The sequence below is a fragment of the Arachis hypogaea genome, chromosome 5 (assembly GCF_003086295.3).
Source record: "Arachis hypogaea cultivar Tifrunner chromosome 5, arahy.Tifrunner.gnm2.J5K5, whole genome shotgun sequence".
Lineage (NCBI taxonomy): Eukaryota > Viridiplantae > Streptophyta > Magnoliopsida > Fabales > Fabaceae > Arachis > Arachis hypogaea.
Genome location: NC_092040.1, coordinates 100181686 through 100199166, shown reverse-complemented (window position 1 = coordinate 100199166; position 17481 = coordinate 100181686). Strand labels below are relative to the sequence as shown.

At 35.6% G+C, this 17481-nt stretch overlaps 1 protein-coding gene and 1 long non-coding RNA gene across 6 annotated transcripts; one reads left to right on the top strand and one right to left on the bottom strand.

Annotated features, from left to right (window-relative positions):
- Nucleotides 1–1117: 1117 nt before the first annotated feature.
- On the top strand, nt 1118–3219 carry LOC112802259 (uncharacterized). The gene is made up of 3 exons (XR_003202250.2): nt 1118–1573; nt 1945–2090; nt 2725–3219. It is a non-coding gene; the product is annotated as an uncharacterized lncRNA (long non-coding RNA).
- Nucleotides 3220–4511: 1292 nt separating this feature from the next.
- Nucleotides 4512–11499, bottom strand: LOC112802250 (APO protein 3, mitochondrial). Of its 5 annotated transcripts, none has more exons than XM_072237602.1 (6): nt 10923–11422; nt 10711–10818; nt 10118–10569; nt 6620–7101; nt 5944–6374; nt 4512–5817 (listed from the first exon to the last, which is right to left on the bottom strand). In XM_072237602.1, the coding sequence occupies exons 4-6, from the start codon at nt 6991–6993 to the stop codon at nt 5411–5413; spliced, it is 1212 nt and encodes a 403-aa protein (XP_072093703.1). In that variant the 5' UTR covers nt 6994–7101; nt 10118–10569; nt 10711–10818; nt 10923–11422; the 3' UTR covers nt 4512–5410. The 5 variants fall into 5 exon arrangements, with proteins under 5 accessions (XP_072093703.1, XP_029154295.1, XP_025701157.1 ...); XM_029298462.2 differs by having other exon boundaries at nt 10118–10251; XM_025845372.3 differs by lacking the exon at nt 10118–10569 and adding an exon at nt 8565–8674.
- Nucleotides 11500–17481: the final 5982 nt, after the last annotated feature.

Genomic DNA, 17481 nt, shown 5'->3' with positions numbered 1-17481 from the left:
AGTCAGTATTGACTTATGAGTAAACATTAATTCCAAATCCTTTTTCTCTGAACAAATGAGCCTTTACTCTAGAATAAGATCCCTTGTAACAGCCACTACAATAATTGCAATGTCAAAGTACATTCCCTTTTCCAAAATTTTTACCTTGCAGTACATTTACATAAAACCATATTTTCAGATTGTCTAGTAACATACCTGGCATTTATGAAGTTAGATTCACTCTCACTGTCACTATTAGATTTTGTTTTTTGGGACTAGAACAGAGACTGAGAGACTAGGAGATTAGATTGAGTATTATGTTTGGTGATCAGAGGCTGAAACAAAAATTTCAATCCCAAGACACAATTTCAGTTCCTTCATGTAGCGTTTGAAAGAGAAACAGAGACTGAGAGATAGACTAAAATAAGTCTCAGTATTGTGTTTGGTGTAAAGTGGGAGACAGATATTGAAATATGAATGAAGCTCTAATTTAATTTACACAAAGAATAAAATTGGAATTAATTAATTAAAATGAGAATATTTTAAGTATAAAATGTTATTAAAATTTCAGTCCCCTATGTCCCTACATTTTAGAGGTACTGAAATACTAAAAGTTTGGAGACAGATTAAAATTTTAGTACCAGTCTTTGGACAAACAAATATGATACTGAGTTTCAGTCTCCTAGTCTCCGTCTCAGTATCTCAAAACAAATGATACCTTTAAGGTTTGTTTGGACGAACTTCTACAAAAAGATATTTTTTCAAGTGATTTTTTTTAAAAAAATCTTTTAAAAAAGTAAAAGTAATTTTACGTTTAGATATTTCATGTAAAAATATTTCTTTATCTAACAATTATGTTTGGATGTGACAATATAAAAGTATTATTTATTTATATATAATGTTAAAAACATCTTTTTATAAAGTAAAAAAAGATCTTTTGAGAAAAAGATGTAAATTACAATGTTCTGAAAACCGGTTCGAACCGGCCGGTCGAACCGGGAACCGCTGTTAAATACGGTTCGGACAGATAGTAAAACCGCCAGTTTTAAAAACCGGAGTTGCCGGCCGGGAACCGGTCGGTCGAACCGAACCGTGACCCGGCCGGTTTTTTAAATTTGGGCAAAACGTTGCGTTTTGCATGCTGAGAGTGAAAGGGCCAAAAGAGAACCCTAGTCACCCAGAGGCACAGACCCACTCCTCTCCTCTCCTCTCGAGCCTCAGCCTCCACTCTCACCTCTCACGTCTCCAGTCTGACTCACCTCAAGCTTCCGGCGCAACTTCCGTCGAGCCACCGCCGCCGTCACAACTTCCGTTGTGCTAACGTCAGCTAGCTCTATTCGCGCGCAGCCACGAACCGTCACGAAGTCAGCCTTCGAAAATCGCAGCCACCGCAGGGGAGGAGGGAGCCTCTGCTGCGTCGCCGTCGTGCCTCCATCGCTGCCAATCCATCATCGCCGCTGCTAGGGTTTGTTGGAGCTGCGCAAAGCCATCGTCGTCGCTGTCACGTGAGGAAGGAAGCATGAGAGACCAAAGCTGCGAGAGAGGAGAAGTCACCCCCGCCGAAAGCCGCTGCTGAAGACTCCATGATAAAAGCGTACTTGATTTTCTGGATTTAGAGTTATTTTTTATTGAATTTCTGGATTTGAATTTTGAATTCGTGCTTGATCTGCAATTTCTGTCTAATTCTTCATATTGTTGTTGTGGTTGAAATTCAAAATTGAAATCTGATTCTTCTTCTTCGTCAATTTCATATTCTGGATTTGTTGATTTGTGAACTGATCTTGTGAAATTGAATTTGTGATCTGTTGTTGGATTTGTTGCTAAATTGCTTGTTGAATCTGAATTTGCATTGATTTCGGCCTTTCTTTTTTCTTGAATTTCTGTTGATGCTGCTGCGAGTCTTGTTCTGTTGATTTCTTGAAACTGTTATGAGTTCATTTTGTGATTACATTGATTCTGATGAAGTGAGCTCCGCCGCGAAGTGAGCTCCGTCACCACTCGAGTCGGCGTCGCTGTCTGTCTCTCACTCTCCCACTCTCCGTCACCACTCAACTCCGCGTTGAAGCCTGAAGGTTCCTTTCGAGCTCTGAGAGAAAGCCTTCGAGTTCCAGGTAATTGAAATTTTAGTTATGAACTTATTAATTTGTTCATTGAGTAGCTGTGATGAACTCTGAATACTGTGATACTGTGATACTTTGATGAACTCTGAAAACTGTGATGAACTCTGAAATCTGAATACTGTGAAGTGTGAATACTGTGATGAACTCTGAGTCTCTGATGCTGTGATGAAATCTGATATTGTGAACTCTGTTCATTGAGTAGCTCTTTGATTTTGTGACATGATGAACTCTGAATTCTGAAACTGTGAACTTTGATTTTCTGAACTCATTTTGTGAACTGAATTTTGATTTTGTGACATGATTTTGTGAAATCTGATTTTGTTAACTCTGATTTTGTGACATGATTTTGTGAAGTCTGATCTTGTAAACTCTGATTTTGTGACATGGTTTTGTGATCTTTGATTTTGTGACACTGTGAACTGCTAGACTGTGATGAAAGTCATGAAACTGTGATGAAATATGAACTGATTTTGTGATGATTTTGTGAACAAAGAATTTTTTGAACCTGAGATGTTATACTTGTTCAGAGTGTTAAGAGTGCGGCATTCCACAACATGATGATCAAGTGTTACAGTTACAAAAATAATAAGAACAAGTTTTGAAATAATGCTTCTCATTTTCTCAGTGTAGAACAGAGTGAGGACTAAGAGAAAATTAAAATTGTGGTTGGATCGACAAATTAAAGATAAGAATGGCTACATTATATTATGTTCAGTTCTTCAATTCATTGAGTCTTCTTTTTTAATTGTGTGCCAGTTGTTGTTGAGCATCTCCATTTATTTATTTGCACTTGTGACATTTCTTTTATAAGAAATTGTACCACTAGTTTTGAATTTTGTAAGAATAATTAATGTAGTGGAAATGAAGGTTTCATTGTTGTTGAGCATCTCCATTTATTTATTTGCACTTGTGACAATTCAATGAGGCAAATCTGCAGCAAATTATGGAGGATTTTGATGATTGATGACAAACTTGGATCGTTTTGATGCTGCTATGTTATGTTTGATTGGTTGTTTGTTGACTTTTGAACTTTGAATTTGTATTTGAATGAGATTATAACATTTGGTTTATGTAGTACTTTTAATTTGAATGATATTTTAAAGTTTAGATTAGACTATAATTATATTTTCATGTGCTTATTTATATTTTAATTATTATTTTATTATAAAACGGTTTTTACGGTTCAACCACGGTCAAACCGGTTGAACCTATAAACCAGTGAACCAGTACCCAAAACGGTTCGATGACCGGTTCGGTTTTCAGAACCTTGGTAAATTATAACTTCTAAAAAAATATGTTTTTTTATTTTTCTAATACTTTTATTTTTACTACTAAAAATTTTGGCAAACACATTAAAAAATTAAAAAAAATCATCAAAAAAATATCTTTTTCTAGACCGATAGAACATCAAAGGTGGATGAGATGGAAAATAGACAAAGGCCGAAAGGCAGAGGAAGACCTAAGAAGACCATCCATGAAGTGGTCAAACGAGATCTACATGTAAACGGTCTCTTTGTAGACATGATACATGACAGAGCACAATGGCGTCGTTTGATTCATGTAGCTAACCCTACTTAGTGGGACAAGGCTTTGTTGTTGTTGTTGTATCAAAAAAATATCTTTTTCTAACAACCTAATTGTTAGAAATATAATTATTAATGTTGTCTTTTCCTATCAACTCAAACTTTTGGGATGAATGGTTTCATGACATAGTATCAGAGCTATATATGTAGGTCAAGAGTTCAATCTTTGGAAAATTGAAAAAATAGCATAATGCAAATAAAGAAGAAAAGAAAGTCTATGCAAAAATCAAGCAAATCCAAAAAAGGCTTTTGCTCGAAGGAGTGTTAAGGAATATAACCATTAATGTTGTATTTTCTTATCAGTTTAAACTTTTGGAATGAGTAGTAAATAATTTCAAAACAATAAATAAGAACAAAAGAAAACATTCAGCAAAAAGGAAAAAAATTAAAATAAAATAAACATATAAATCCTAAAACCAAATAAATAAATAAATAAAATAGCCAGAAAATTTCATATACGATAAAATGATCCAATTATCAACGTGGAAAGGCGAAGGGAAAAACGCAAGAGACATTGAAAATAAGCAAAATAAAATAACCTTGATAATCATTGCTCTGCTTGCTCTCTGTCGCATTGCCTCTCTCACGTCGTTTTGTTGCCTGGCGTTTGGGTTGGGTGCTATTATGCTCTATCACCCGTGGCTCATGGTTTGGTTCTCTCGTGGTCATCGTCACCGGTCTTCCTTTCTGGCAACGGAGTGAAAGGATTGGACAACACACCGTTACAGAGGTTGGAGCGTGAGACTAATGGTCATTTTTCATTCTGATATGTTAGCAAGGTTAAGCTATCATGGAAAATAAAAAATTAAATGACCCTGAAAACAAAAGGTTAAAAAATCTCCAAAAACACTACACTTTCTCTATGTCGATATAAAATACGGCTTAGCCGTACCCAGAAGATGTCCAAAAATTATCTTTTTGATCTAGTGCGTATTCGAACATTCCTAACATGTATTCAACACGTATCCATACCCGGTACGAGTACTTTAACAAAGTAGCCATATCTGTGCAATGTAACGCTATGTTACTAACTTTTACCCTACAATAAAATTTTCTGGTACATCAAGGTATCATTATTGATTGCAACCATGAATCAATCTGAAAGAAGCAGTAATATTAGTTATGGTTACTAGTGTATGTAGCTCCGAACTAGGAAGTAGTAGCATGAAGAGCACAAGTGGTTGAAAGCTGAGGCAGACAAGCATCGGGTTCCAAAGCTTGTGTGTTGTTCCCTCCAGTTTTCTTCATCCAAATGCAAAGAATTGTTTTGTTGGGGTATGAAATCAAATGGCTCTTTCATTCTCTCAACTGGTGGTTAATCACCCTCTCCCTCTCCTTCATTGAAACCAACCTCCACTTTGTTCCATTTCCAGCCGATCCCGATGTTCCCATCCCTATTCATGGGATACCTGCTGCCATCCCTACTCACAATCCTCATCACTGATGGCATCACCTCAAAAGTCTAAAAACCCTAATTCTAGCATCTCCTTATATACTCCTATAAAACCCTAAAAATTGACTTTTGTGCAACCCAACAGCAACATGTACTAGCGAGATCAGTATTTGTTTCAGCTCAAACGTACTTTCACTCTAATTTTCTCTCTCAAGATTTTCTCATATGCTAAAATATCAAGTCAAAATTTCCTATTGGTCTTTGCTAATAGACACTTTCAGTGCCGAAATAGTTTACTCCATACATAGGATTCAGGCGCCATCCAACCCATTACTTTAAACCACCCACTTTTCCTCATCCATTTCTGGGATTACAACATCCCTCATCGCGCCTGCATATTTCGGTTCCAATGGTGCTCCACACTGTGCAAATAATTCAACCACTGCAGGCAGCATAATGTAGTATCTCCTTAACTCATTCACCAAAGGCTTCTTATTTTGTTGATCTTGAACATGATAGACATATACTGGTGGTACCAAATCACTAATTCTAGCTTCCTGCCATGCATGCTGCCCATCCCTCATTTGGTGTTTGTAAGCTTGACAATTTCGAACTCGATGACCTTTTGGTCCAACTTGTACTTCTGGACAATATCCACAAGTTTGGACAGCATATGTTTCCATCAGTTTTGAGGATCCACTACACATTTTCTCCCAGGCTTTCATGCCTCCAACAGCAATGGCTGCAAAAAGAACATGCACAGGTCAGCATGGTTAGTTTCAGTAAATGATAAAGGATGCAATAGAATATGCGTGTCTGAAGAGAGTGGCTAAGGACCAAAAATAAAAAAAGAACTTTTTTCTGCAACCTTTGATATCATTAGGATATAGCTCCGCGGGATGTGTGTCTTTATCCATTCTCTTTCTGTTATACCGAAACCCACATGCATCTATATCTTCTCCAAGAGAAAAATCTTTTGGGAACCGTTTCTCAAAATCAATCATCTTGCCAGCAATGGAGTAGACAGGAAAAGTCCTTCTCCTGGTGGGGTATTCAGGTATGTCAAAGCCTGCCTGGACACATAATTCAACAATCGCTGGAATTCGGTCAACTTCAAGCATTTCCTTATGTGAAACAGCCCTCCCTATTCTGTCATACAAATGAAATGACTCGACAAGTGGCAGAACATGTTGGATACCTCCTCTGACCCAAGCATGCTCTTTGCTTGAAAGGCTTCCTTGAACGTTACAAGTTCTAATTTTATGGGGTGGATGGCCAACATGAACTTCTCCGCATAAGCTGCAAGAACTCCAGTGTCTCAAATACCATTGTAAAATAAAAGAATGCAAAGGGATGAGAATAAATCATTCACTTGTACTGGCTCCTATTTGCACAGTAACAAATCCTCTAAAACACGTGTTGAACAATCATATTTAGTTAAAAGCTTAAAATGCTTGATGTTGAAACTTAGTATCACACTTGAATAAAAGGTCCTACCTACAAGAAGCTAAAACAGCTCAGATAACCACAAAGAAGAGAGTTACCTGCATGTATAAATAGCAATATACTTGATAAGTCTTGAAACAGTAGATAATAGTTCAGTTCTTGCAGCATAAACTTCACGAGCAACAGGAACTAAATGTTCAACCGACAAACCATTTTCAGGAGGTTGTAAAATAATCTCACATGCATTTTGTCTTTTCTTTCTCTTCAGTCTAGCTTCACGCTTTAGCTCATTAAAACTTCTCACAGGTGGTTTTCTCTCAGACTTCTTGAGCTTTCTTGGCAGCTCATTGCAAGTAGGCAAAGTTGAGTACGAAACACCAAAATGCCTATTTATGCCTTTGAGTCGGGCAACAGGAACTTGTATAATTCCCTCAAGGAGATGACCAACAGTTGGTACATGTCTCAACAGCATTATTTGTTACCAAGTACATATACACTAAAAAAGTATTCTCCACTTTGTCTCTGATGTTAATGGAATATCAAAGCTTTGCAGATAGCATGATCATAGGAGCATTAGTACCTTAAAAAGCAAAGTTAATATTACAAATTTATCAAATGGATCACAATAACAATAATTAGGAGGCTCAATTTAAAAGAATGGACGGTTTTTAACATTCTAAGACATTAAACAGAATGGATAGTTTTTAAGATTATAAGACATTAAAAGTATTTAATGTCAAACCATTTCTTTGATAAATATTGACCAAAGAGGGAAACTATCAAGGATACATACTAGTCATCACATCACCAACAGTCAACAAAAAAATTTTTGGTGAACTATTGGAAAGTCGTTAAAGAGATAATTCTCTTCAAAACTGATGGAAGGAGCAACATGCAACAGGAGGCAACGAGAAGATAATTTATCGTGTACAAAACAAATAAAGAGTAATTAAAAAAAAACTGAAATTTCGTAAACCAAATCATTAAAAGAATAAAAGCAGCTTATAAATAAGTTATTTTGTTTCTGGGTAAACAACTTAATTAAGCTCTTTTTAATAAATGGGAGTGATGAAACAACTTTTGAGGAGAAGTAATATTTTTTTACTTCTTCCAAAGCTCTTAAATAACTTTTCGGAAAGTTAAAAGCATTTTTTAAAAACTGTACCAAACAACATTAACGTGACTTTTCATAATTCAAAAGCCAAAAAGTAGCTTTTGCCACTTCCCAAATGGGCTCTAAGTACAATGATGGAAACAGGAAAAAAAATATTGCCCAGCAAGACCATGAACAATTCAAGACATGCAAAATTTTGCATAATATCAAAACTAAGCAAGATTCACACCCAACCCATGACACCCGCATGGAGCATATATGACCACTGGAGGAGCACTCAAATCTATAAAAAAAAATGATTATGGACTCTATTTCAACCAATGTATGTAAGATAGTACCTGACTAACGCAAATAATCTAGACCAGCAATATAACATGGACTAGGGCAGTATGAGCTTATGAACGATGATTTATTTAAATATCAAATTTTCAACATCCAAAATTCAAATAATAGTGAAACTGCAAACTGGACAAACTCCTATTCAAAAACTGGAGTGTTAAATATATAGAACAAAATAGAATTCATATTCTAGATGCATAAAGCCCCAGTGGAGCAAATGTGAGCACCAAGAAAAACAATCACATTTGAAAAGATGGACTCAATTAATTTTCCAGATTTATAACAGCAATAAGGAGGACACCTGATTTGTGTCTGCAGGGTGGAAACAACAAAAATCTAATAGAACCAATAACCTTGAATATTCTATAGATTTAAGCTATTCGTATCACATCAGTCACCACATTTTGCAGATTAAACTGAAATACCCAAAATAATAATAATAATGAACTGAATGGCATTCATAATATAGATGTGTAGAGCCCAATGGAGCAGATGTGAGCACTGAAAAAAAGAAGTTGCATCTGAAATGATGGACTCAGTTAATTTTCCAGACTTGTAGAGGTATCAATAATATGTATTGAGAAGGATACCTGGACTTGTGTCTGGAGATAGTAAATATCCAATTGAAGAAAAAAACACTTCAAACATTCCATACATTTGAGTTATTTGTATCTTATCAATCAAGCATTTTACATGTCTTCTGAAAAAAAAAATAAAAAATAAAAAATTTTGACTCTCGACATAGTGAGATATAATAAAAATTGAATATATAAATCAAGGTTAAAGTTATTTGTGTCATATTATGAATAATGAACACTTCCCCATAAGATAAATAAACTTCCTATCAAATGATTCAATTAAATATTTAAATGTGATATGTTTTGCAATTTTTTTATGTGAAAGTTGAGGCTACATAACCTAAAAGGCTAGACATACAGGGATAACCAAAATTTCCAAACTTTGACAGAGATGATACACAAAAAGTGCCCATCTAGTATGGGTAAGGTTGGGAGCTGCAGAGAAACTTTGGAGACAAAATTTCCGAACTACATTACCAGCAACTTTTGCCAAAAACATATTGTACACTGAAGCTTTCAATCATTAAACATCAACAGATAATACAAATCATATTCACTAATGACACTATATCAAATAGTGAAAAGGCATATCACACAAGAGAGGACCATGATATATTCGATAGTATTCATTGATCTAGCTGGTTATATGACTTAAAGTATCAAAGCACCATATGCAATTCATCTGCATCCAATAGGCCAGCAACTATTAGGGCACTGTTTAACCAGTAACATTTGACTCTTCCAGAAGCAACTAGTAGGAACTTAAAGCAATCCACATCACATTGACACAATGAAAAATCAACTACTCTTGAAGAACACTGTCAAGGAAACAATCATTCCCAATATCAAATCTTTCACAATGTATGCATCACAACATCAATAAAAAATACTTTAACCAGCAAATAGAACAAAACTTGAGCTAAACTGAAATGAAAAAATGGTGGACATTTGCAGCAACATTATCATGTAATAACATGAACTGAAAACATATAACTGCAAAGCAAGCTTAACACGAAAACTAGGCAAACCTTCAAAGCACGTGCAGCCATCGCCCCTTCTTTCTTTCATATTTTCTTCGAATAAAAGAAAAGAGGAGAGGGAAAAGGAAACCCACAGTAACATACTATTTAAGATAACATCTTTGTACCAAAATTTAAGCTGTATTCATCTAACGTGTTAGCAAGATGACATTGTTAACCAAAAGCAATTTGAATCTGATTCAGCAAAGGCCAAAAGGAAATTTTGACTGGAAATATTGGAGTCTGAGAACATGTTGGAGAGAAAATCAGAAATATTGGAAGGTATTTGAATCACCGCAGATAATAGAATTAAAAACCTCATCACTGTCATCAGTAAGCAAAATAAATGGTACAAGCTTAAATAATTAACAATATAATACAATGCTCAGAAAAATTTTAGAAAAAACAGAAGCTAAGCTTATAGTAACTAAGAAAAAATTTACAGAAGCTACATCTACACACAGATATTCCGCCGTTAACAGTTTACATTTAGAAATGAGTCAAAGCAGTAAAAAACAGTGAGAACTGAAGCAAAGGAGGCTACACCTATAGATGGCTGCGGCAGCGGCAACGACGGAGGGAAGCAGAGGAGCAACACAGTGCGGCAACCAAGGAGAGATTGACAGAGTCAGGGGCTTGCGACAGTTGGAAGGCGAGGAAGAGATTCACAGAATCAAAACCTGAGTGTGATGAGAGAAAGAGAGGCGAGAGTTGAGGCTTGAGAGAAAGAGAAGAAGTGACAGACTATAGAATGAAGGTGAGGCAGCGGAAGTGAGTGTGGCTGTTAGAGTAGGGCCGGCTGAATTCGTGGGCCAATCCATTTACCCGTTTAACTACGGATTTGGGTTAGTCGAATGGTCAGATCAATCGTCCGCTTAAATATGCAGCAACCCTTTATCTAGTGACAGACTTTTAAATGAAACTCCAATCCTAAGAGACTTTTAAATGAAACTCCAATCCGCGGTGAAAAAATTTTTGGTGTGTCAGATTAAAAAATACTGTGGACAAGAAAAAACAAATAGGCAGAACTCTAATAGAATCAGACAACTTAAAGCTCATTCAAGCAATCAAATCCAAGACAACTATTGGAGAAGCATTAGCTATCATCCAAGATATTCAAATTCTAATGGAGAATTTACCTGAAAAAGGAATGACTTGGACTCCCAGGTTAGGAAATCGTCTAGCTCATGCAGTGGCAAAGGCAGCGGAAGCAGAAACATTACGTTCGAGCTGGAGTACTCGATCACCTGCAGACATACAAAGCATCATTAGAAAGAAGGCTAAAATGTGAAGCGAGAATTAGAAAGACTAATGTGAAAAATCAAAATAGGTAAAACGGAGAGGTTTGAACCAGGGAACAAGGCAGCGGAGTCAGAATTCAATCCAGATCATTTATGATCAGAGGCAAAGGGCCCGCATGCAACCTAAGCCGACGCGGTCACACGGATAGGTGTTCCAGGTTTAAGTATCAACCGGATTTTCACAGGTGGGGTTGAAATTGAAACCGGGGAAATGAAAAGAGCTGGAGCTGCGGTACGATGAGACAGACGAGGTGTCAGCTGCGGTTAAAGCGGCGGCAACCTATGGAGGTTGCGGATTCGGGCTGCTGGGCGAGGGAGGGCGTTGACGGCGAGGTCCCAGCTGCTGCTACGGAGGCAAGACGGTTGTGATGGCAGCTCAGACACGAACAGTCGTCGGCGGCGTCGCTATCACGCAGGGGTCCAATCACCCCGCTGGATCGCTGAGGAGAAGTGGCCGCATCGAAGCCTTGGCAAATACAGCATCTCTCTCTCACCGGCAAGGGATGGGGAGCATGGATGGATTCATGGGTCTCTGTTCTGGACCTGGGCTGGACTGTTGGCCCGGCTCCCTGTCCAAAAAATTATATTTTTCATAAAAAAAATTAAAATTAAAATGAACTATTGAACTATTTTTTTATATTTTTAATAAATAAATAAATTATGAAATTATAAATATCTAAACTAATGTAACTTTTTTTTAATCATATCATACTTTCTTTTTTTTTGTGTTTGGTCGATCATTGAATAGTAATTAAATTGGGTGCTGTTGTGACTACGAAAGGATAAGAATGGATGTCTATTTAATGTGCAACCCATTTTCTACGTTGAAGAGAACAAGTTTTTAGGATGAAGCAAAATAAATGTAGTTTGAAAAGTAAACTTCTATTTGCCTATAAAAGCATGATTTGAGGCAAGGAAATATACACAGTAATATAATAATATTCTCTTTCTTTCTCTTTCTATAAACAAATGCAATTTTCTCTCTTCTTACTTTTAATATTTCTTTCTATTTTTATATATATATTTATGCAATTCTCTCTCTCTTTACTTTTTATACTATTTTCTATCTTTATATATATATATATATATATATATATTACAACATATAATATTATTATTATATATATATACAAATCATTATTGAGCTAATTATTTTAATGCTAGAGTCTTATATTAATACATCTTTATTTTATATTTAATATATCTTTTATTTATTTCACAACACGTTATCAGCACGAGACTCTGATCAAATTTTAAGAAGACTTAGGTAACAATTTTTCATTATGTCGAAACTCTCTCATCTTGAATTCAATGCTCTTGATATATCTGGAAACAATTATTTATCATGAATACTAGATGCTGAAATCCATCTTGATTCAATGGATTTTGGAGATACCATTAAAACTGAAAATAATGCATCCCAAAAGGATAAAGCTAAAGCCATGATTTTTCTTCGTCGTCATCTTGACGAAGGATTGAAAAATGAATATCTTACATTAAAAGATCCTGTAGATCTTTGGAAAGACCTTAAAGAAAGGTATAATCATCAGAAAACGGTGATACTTCCTCAAGTTCGATATGAATGGACGCACTTGTGTCTACAAGATTTTAAATTTATAAATGAATATAATTCTACAATGTTTAGAATCACCTCACGAATGAAATTATGTGGGAAAAAAATAACTGACCATGATATGTTGGAGAAAACTTTTTCAACCTTCCATGTCTCGAATGTGCTCCTGCAGCAGCAGTATCGAGAGAAAGGGTTTAAAAAAATATTTTGAGTTAATTTCTTGCCTTCTTGTTGCTGAACGCAACAATGAGTTGTTATTAAAAAATCATGAAGCGCGCCCAGCTGGCGCTGCCCCATTTTCTGAAGTAAATGTGGCAAATTACCCCAGAATAGGTAAATGGCAAGGTTTTAATAATAAGAAAAATTATGGAAGGAAAAAGAATTATGTTCAAAAGAGAGGATCTCACCAGAAGTGGGATAAAGAAAGGAATATCGGGCAGAATAAATCAACAGGGGATAAGTGTTTCCGTTGTGGTGGAAAGGGCCATTGGTCACGTACCTGTTGTACTCCAAGACACCTAGTCGATCTTTACCAGGCATCTTTGAAAAAGGACGACAAAGAAAATGAAACAAATTTTGTTTCAAATGATGCTGAGAACTCCAACACTCATTATGATGTATCTGATTTCTTTGAGGATCTTGAAGGATATATTGGTCATTTGATCAATGATGGAATAGTTTAATATGTGGGATTGTGAAATATCTATGTAAATAAATAATGTAAAGAACTTATTGTTAAGTTTTATTTTCTATGTATTTAAGTTTCAAATGTGATGTACATAAATAATGAAATATTAATGTTTATGAATTTTGAAATTATTAAATGTGTCAAATTTTAAAATAAAATTTTAGTATATGACATTATTTTATGTACAGTGTTTCTTAGAAAAATAATTCTAATCAAGTATTCAATTTAACTGTGCATACTACTCATTTTATTATTATTTGTTTTTGAAGAGAATGGCAAGGATATGTAATGAAGATGTATGCCTTGCGGATAGTGCAAGTTCGCACACTATTCTCAAAAGTGATATATATTTTACCCATCTTGTCCCAAAAGAGGAATATGTTAATACTATTATTGGCTCAGGTAATGTGATAGAAGGCTCCGGAAGAGCTATAATTTTGTTTCCTGGAGGAACAAAATTTATAATAAATAATGCACTATTATCTACCAAGTCTCTGAGGAACTTGTTGAGTTTCAAAGATATTCGCCGAAATGGATATCATGTTGAGACGATGAATGAGGGAAATCATGAGTATTTATGTATCACAACTCATGATTCAAATAAGAAAGTTATATTAGAAAAATTACCCTCACTTTCATCTGGGTTGTATTATACCAAGATTAGTGCAATTGAATAACATGATATTGTAAACCAGAAGTTTACTAACTCAAATGAGTTCATAACTGGCACGACCGATTGGGTCATCCGGGAACAACCATGATGAGGAGGATTATTGAAAACTCTCATGGACAGTCACTAAAGAACCAGAAGATTCTTAAAACTAGTAAATTTTGTTGTGCTGCATGTTCTCAAGAAAAGTTAATTTTAAGGCCATCACCAGTAAAGATTGGATTTGAGTCTCCTGAATTCCTAGAAAGGATTCAAGGTGATATATGTGGACCTATTCATCCACCATATGGATCTTTTAGATACTTTATGGTCCTAATAGACGCATCTTCGAGATGGTCACATGTGTACTTATTATCTTCTCGCAACCTGGCGTTTGCGAGATTATTGGCTCAAATTATTCGATTAAAAGCACAATTTCCAGAAAATCCAATCAAAGCAATTCGTCTTGATAATGCTGGTGAATTTACTTCCGAAGCCTTTGATGCTTATTGTATGGCTAATGGAATAAGTGTTGAACAGCCAGTAGCTTATGTTCACACACAAAATGGGTTAGCAGAATCACTTATTAAACGCCTCTAATTAATTGCTAGACCCTTGCTTATGAGAACAAATCTCCCAACCTCGGTTTGGGGGCATGCTATTTTACATGCCGCAACACTTATTCGTTTGAGGCCAACGAGTTACCATCAGTTCTCTCCTATGCAACTAGCTTTTGGCCAGCAGCCAAATGTTTCCCATTTAAGAATATTTGGGTATGCGATATATGTTCCCATTGCACCACCTAATCGCACCAAAATGGGACTCCAAAGAAAATTTGGAGTATATGTTGGATATGATTCTCCCTCTATAGTGAGGTATCTTGAGATACAAACTGGAGATGTATTTAAAGCCCGGTTTGCGGATTGTCATTTTGATGAATCAAAATTTTCAACATTAGAGGGAGAGAATAAGCTTCCTGAAAAGGAACTTAACTGGAATGCATCATCGTTGATGCATTTAGATTCTCGATCAGGACAATGTGAATTGGAAGTTCAAAAGATTATACATTTGCAAAGAATAGCAAATGAATTGTCTGATGCATTTTCCGATACAAAGAGGATATCCAAATTTTATATACCAGCGAAAAATGTTCCAATTCGAATTGATGTCCCAGTAGGACAAGTAGCCACTGAAGCAAATTCACGCCAGAAGCGTGGTAGCCCTGTAGGTTCCAAAGATAAAAATCCTTGAAAGAGAAAAGAGGTAAATAATATTCCTGTTGAAAAAGACATAGTATAGACACCTGCAGTTGTCCAAAATCATGATATAACGCCAGAAGACGTTCAGGTACCTGAAAATAGTGAAAATGACGAGATCTCGATAAATTATATCTTTATAGGAGAAAAATGGGACCGAAATAAGACAATTGTCAATGAAATATTTGCATATAATGTGGCATTAAATATCATGCATGAAAATAAGGATCTTGAGCCAAGATTAGTCGAAGAATGTCGACAAAGGAATGATTGGCCAAAATGGAAAGAAGCCATGAAGGCTGAATTAGACTCACTTGCAAAACGTGAAGTCTTTGGACCTGTAGTCCGTACACCTGAAGATGTAAAACCTGTTGGATATAAGTGGATATTTGTGAGAAAACGAAATGAGAAAAATGAAGTTGTGCGCTACAAAGCCCGACTTGTGGCACAAGGTTTTTCACAAAGGCCCGGTATAGATTATGAAGAAACGTATTCTCCTGTAGTGGATGCGATAACATTGCGTTATTTGGTCAGTTTATCTGCATATCATAAACTGCATATGCATTTAATGGATGTGGTAACAGCCTATTTATACAGCTCATTAGATCGGGATATCTATATGAAAGTCCCTGAAGGACTAAAGATATCTAAACCATCCAATGAATATTCGCAACGGTTATACTCAGTCAAATTGCAAAGATCTTTATATGGTCTAAAGCAATCTGGACGAATGTGATATAATCGTCTTACTGAGTATCTGGCCAAAAACGGATTCAAGAATGATGATATCTGCCCATGTGTTTTCATAAAGAAAACTACATTTGGGTTCATTATAATTGCTGTGTACGTTGATGATATTCCAACAATTATGAAAACTCTAAAAGAAGAGTTTGAGATGAAAGATCTTGGAAAGACTAAATTTTGTCTCGGCCTGCAGATCGAGCATATAAAAAGTGAGATCTTTATTCATCAAACAACATACACAGAAAAGATCTTGAAAAAATTTTATATGGATAAGTCACATCCATTAAGTACTCCAATGATCGTAAGATCTTTGGATGTGGAAAATGATCAATTCCGCCCTAAAGAAGAGAATGAAGATATCCTTGGTCCTGAAGTACCATATCTTAGTGCCATTGGGGCGCTAATGTATTTTGCTAATAATACGCGACCTGACATATCATTTGCTGTGAATTTACTAGCAAGATATAGTTCCTCTCGAACCAGAAGACATTGGAGTGGAATCAAACAAATCTTTCGATATCTTCATGGGACGGTTGATATGGGATTGTTTTCGCTATGGATCCAAGTCACAACTAGTTGGCTATGCAGATGCCGGATACTTGTCTGATCCACATAAAGGGAGATCTCAAACAGGATATCTGTTTACATATGGTGGAACAGCTATATCATGGAGGTCTACGAAACAGACGATTGCTGCAACCTCCTCTAATCATGCTGAAATACTAGCGATTCATGAAGCTAGTCATGAGTGTTTTTGGCTGAGGAGTCTGATTCAATATATTCTGTCATCATGTAGACTGATTGATCATAAGATAGCTCCAACTGTCTTGTTTGAAGATAATACAGCATGCATTGCTCAACTTAAAGGCGGATACATCAAAGGTGATAGAACAAAGCATATTTCTCCCAAATTCTTCTTCACTCATGATCTTCAAAATCAATGGACAATTGATATCCAACAGATCCGCTCAAGTGATAATCTGGCAGATTTATTTACAAAGTCACTCCCAAAATTCTCTTTTGAAAGATTGGTACATAAGATTGGGATGCGCCGATTTCGAGACATTAAATGATGTCAGCAAGAGGGGGAGACTGTACTCTTTTTCTCTTGGTTAGGTTTTTTCCCATTGGATTTTTTTTGACAAGGTTTTTAATGAGGCAGTCCCCATCACAAAGGATTTTGTACTCTTTTTCCTTCACTAAAGTTTTTTTCCCATTGGGTTTTTCTTTAGTAAGGTTTTAACGAGGCATAATCCTGAATGGACATCCAAGGGAGAGTGTTGTGACTAGGAAAGGATAAGAATGGATGTCCATTTAATGTGCAACCCATTTTCTACGTTGAAGAGAACAAGTTCTTAGGATGAAGCAAAATAAATGTAGTTTGAAAAGTAAACTTCTCTTTGCCTATAAAAGCATGATCTGAGGCAAGGGAATATACATAGCAATATAATAATATTCTCTTTCTTTCTCTTTCTATAAACAAATGCAATTTTCTCTCTTCTTACTTTTAATATTTCTTTCTATCTTTATATATATATTTATGCAATTCTCTCTCTCTTTACTTTTTATACTATTTTCTATCTTTATATATATATATATATACACATTACAACATATAATATTATTATATATATATATATATATAAATCATTATTTAGCTAATTATTTTAATGCTAGAGTCTTATATTAATACATCTTT

Bases quoted from the DNA above. Each gene is read 5' to 3' on its own strand.
- LOC112802250 (XM_025845371.3), bottom strand. From the start codon at position 6,993: ATGCTGTTGAGACATGTACCAACTGTTGGTCATCTCCTTGAGGGAATT. The intron at 6,375-6,619 runs GTAACTCTCTTC...GAGTTCTTGCAG, and splicing joins ATTGCTATTTATACATGCAG to CTTATGCGGAGAAGTTCATG. The intron at 5,818-5,943 runs GTTGCAGAAAAA...TTCTTTTTGCAG, and splicing joins ATATCCTAATGATATCAAAG to CCATTGCTGTTGGAGGCATG.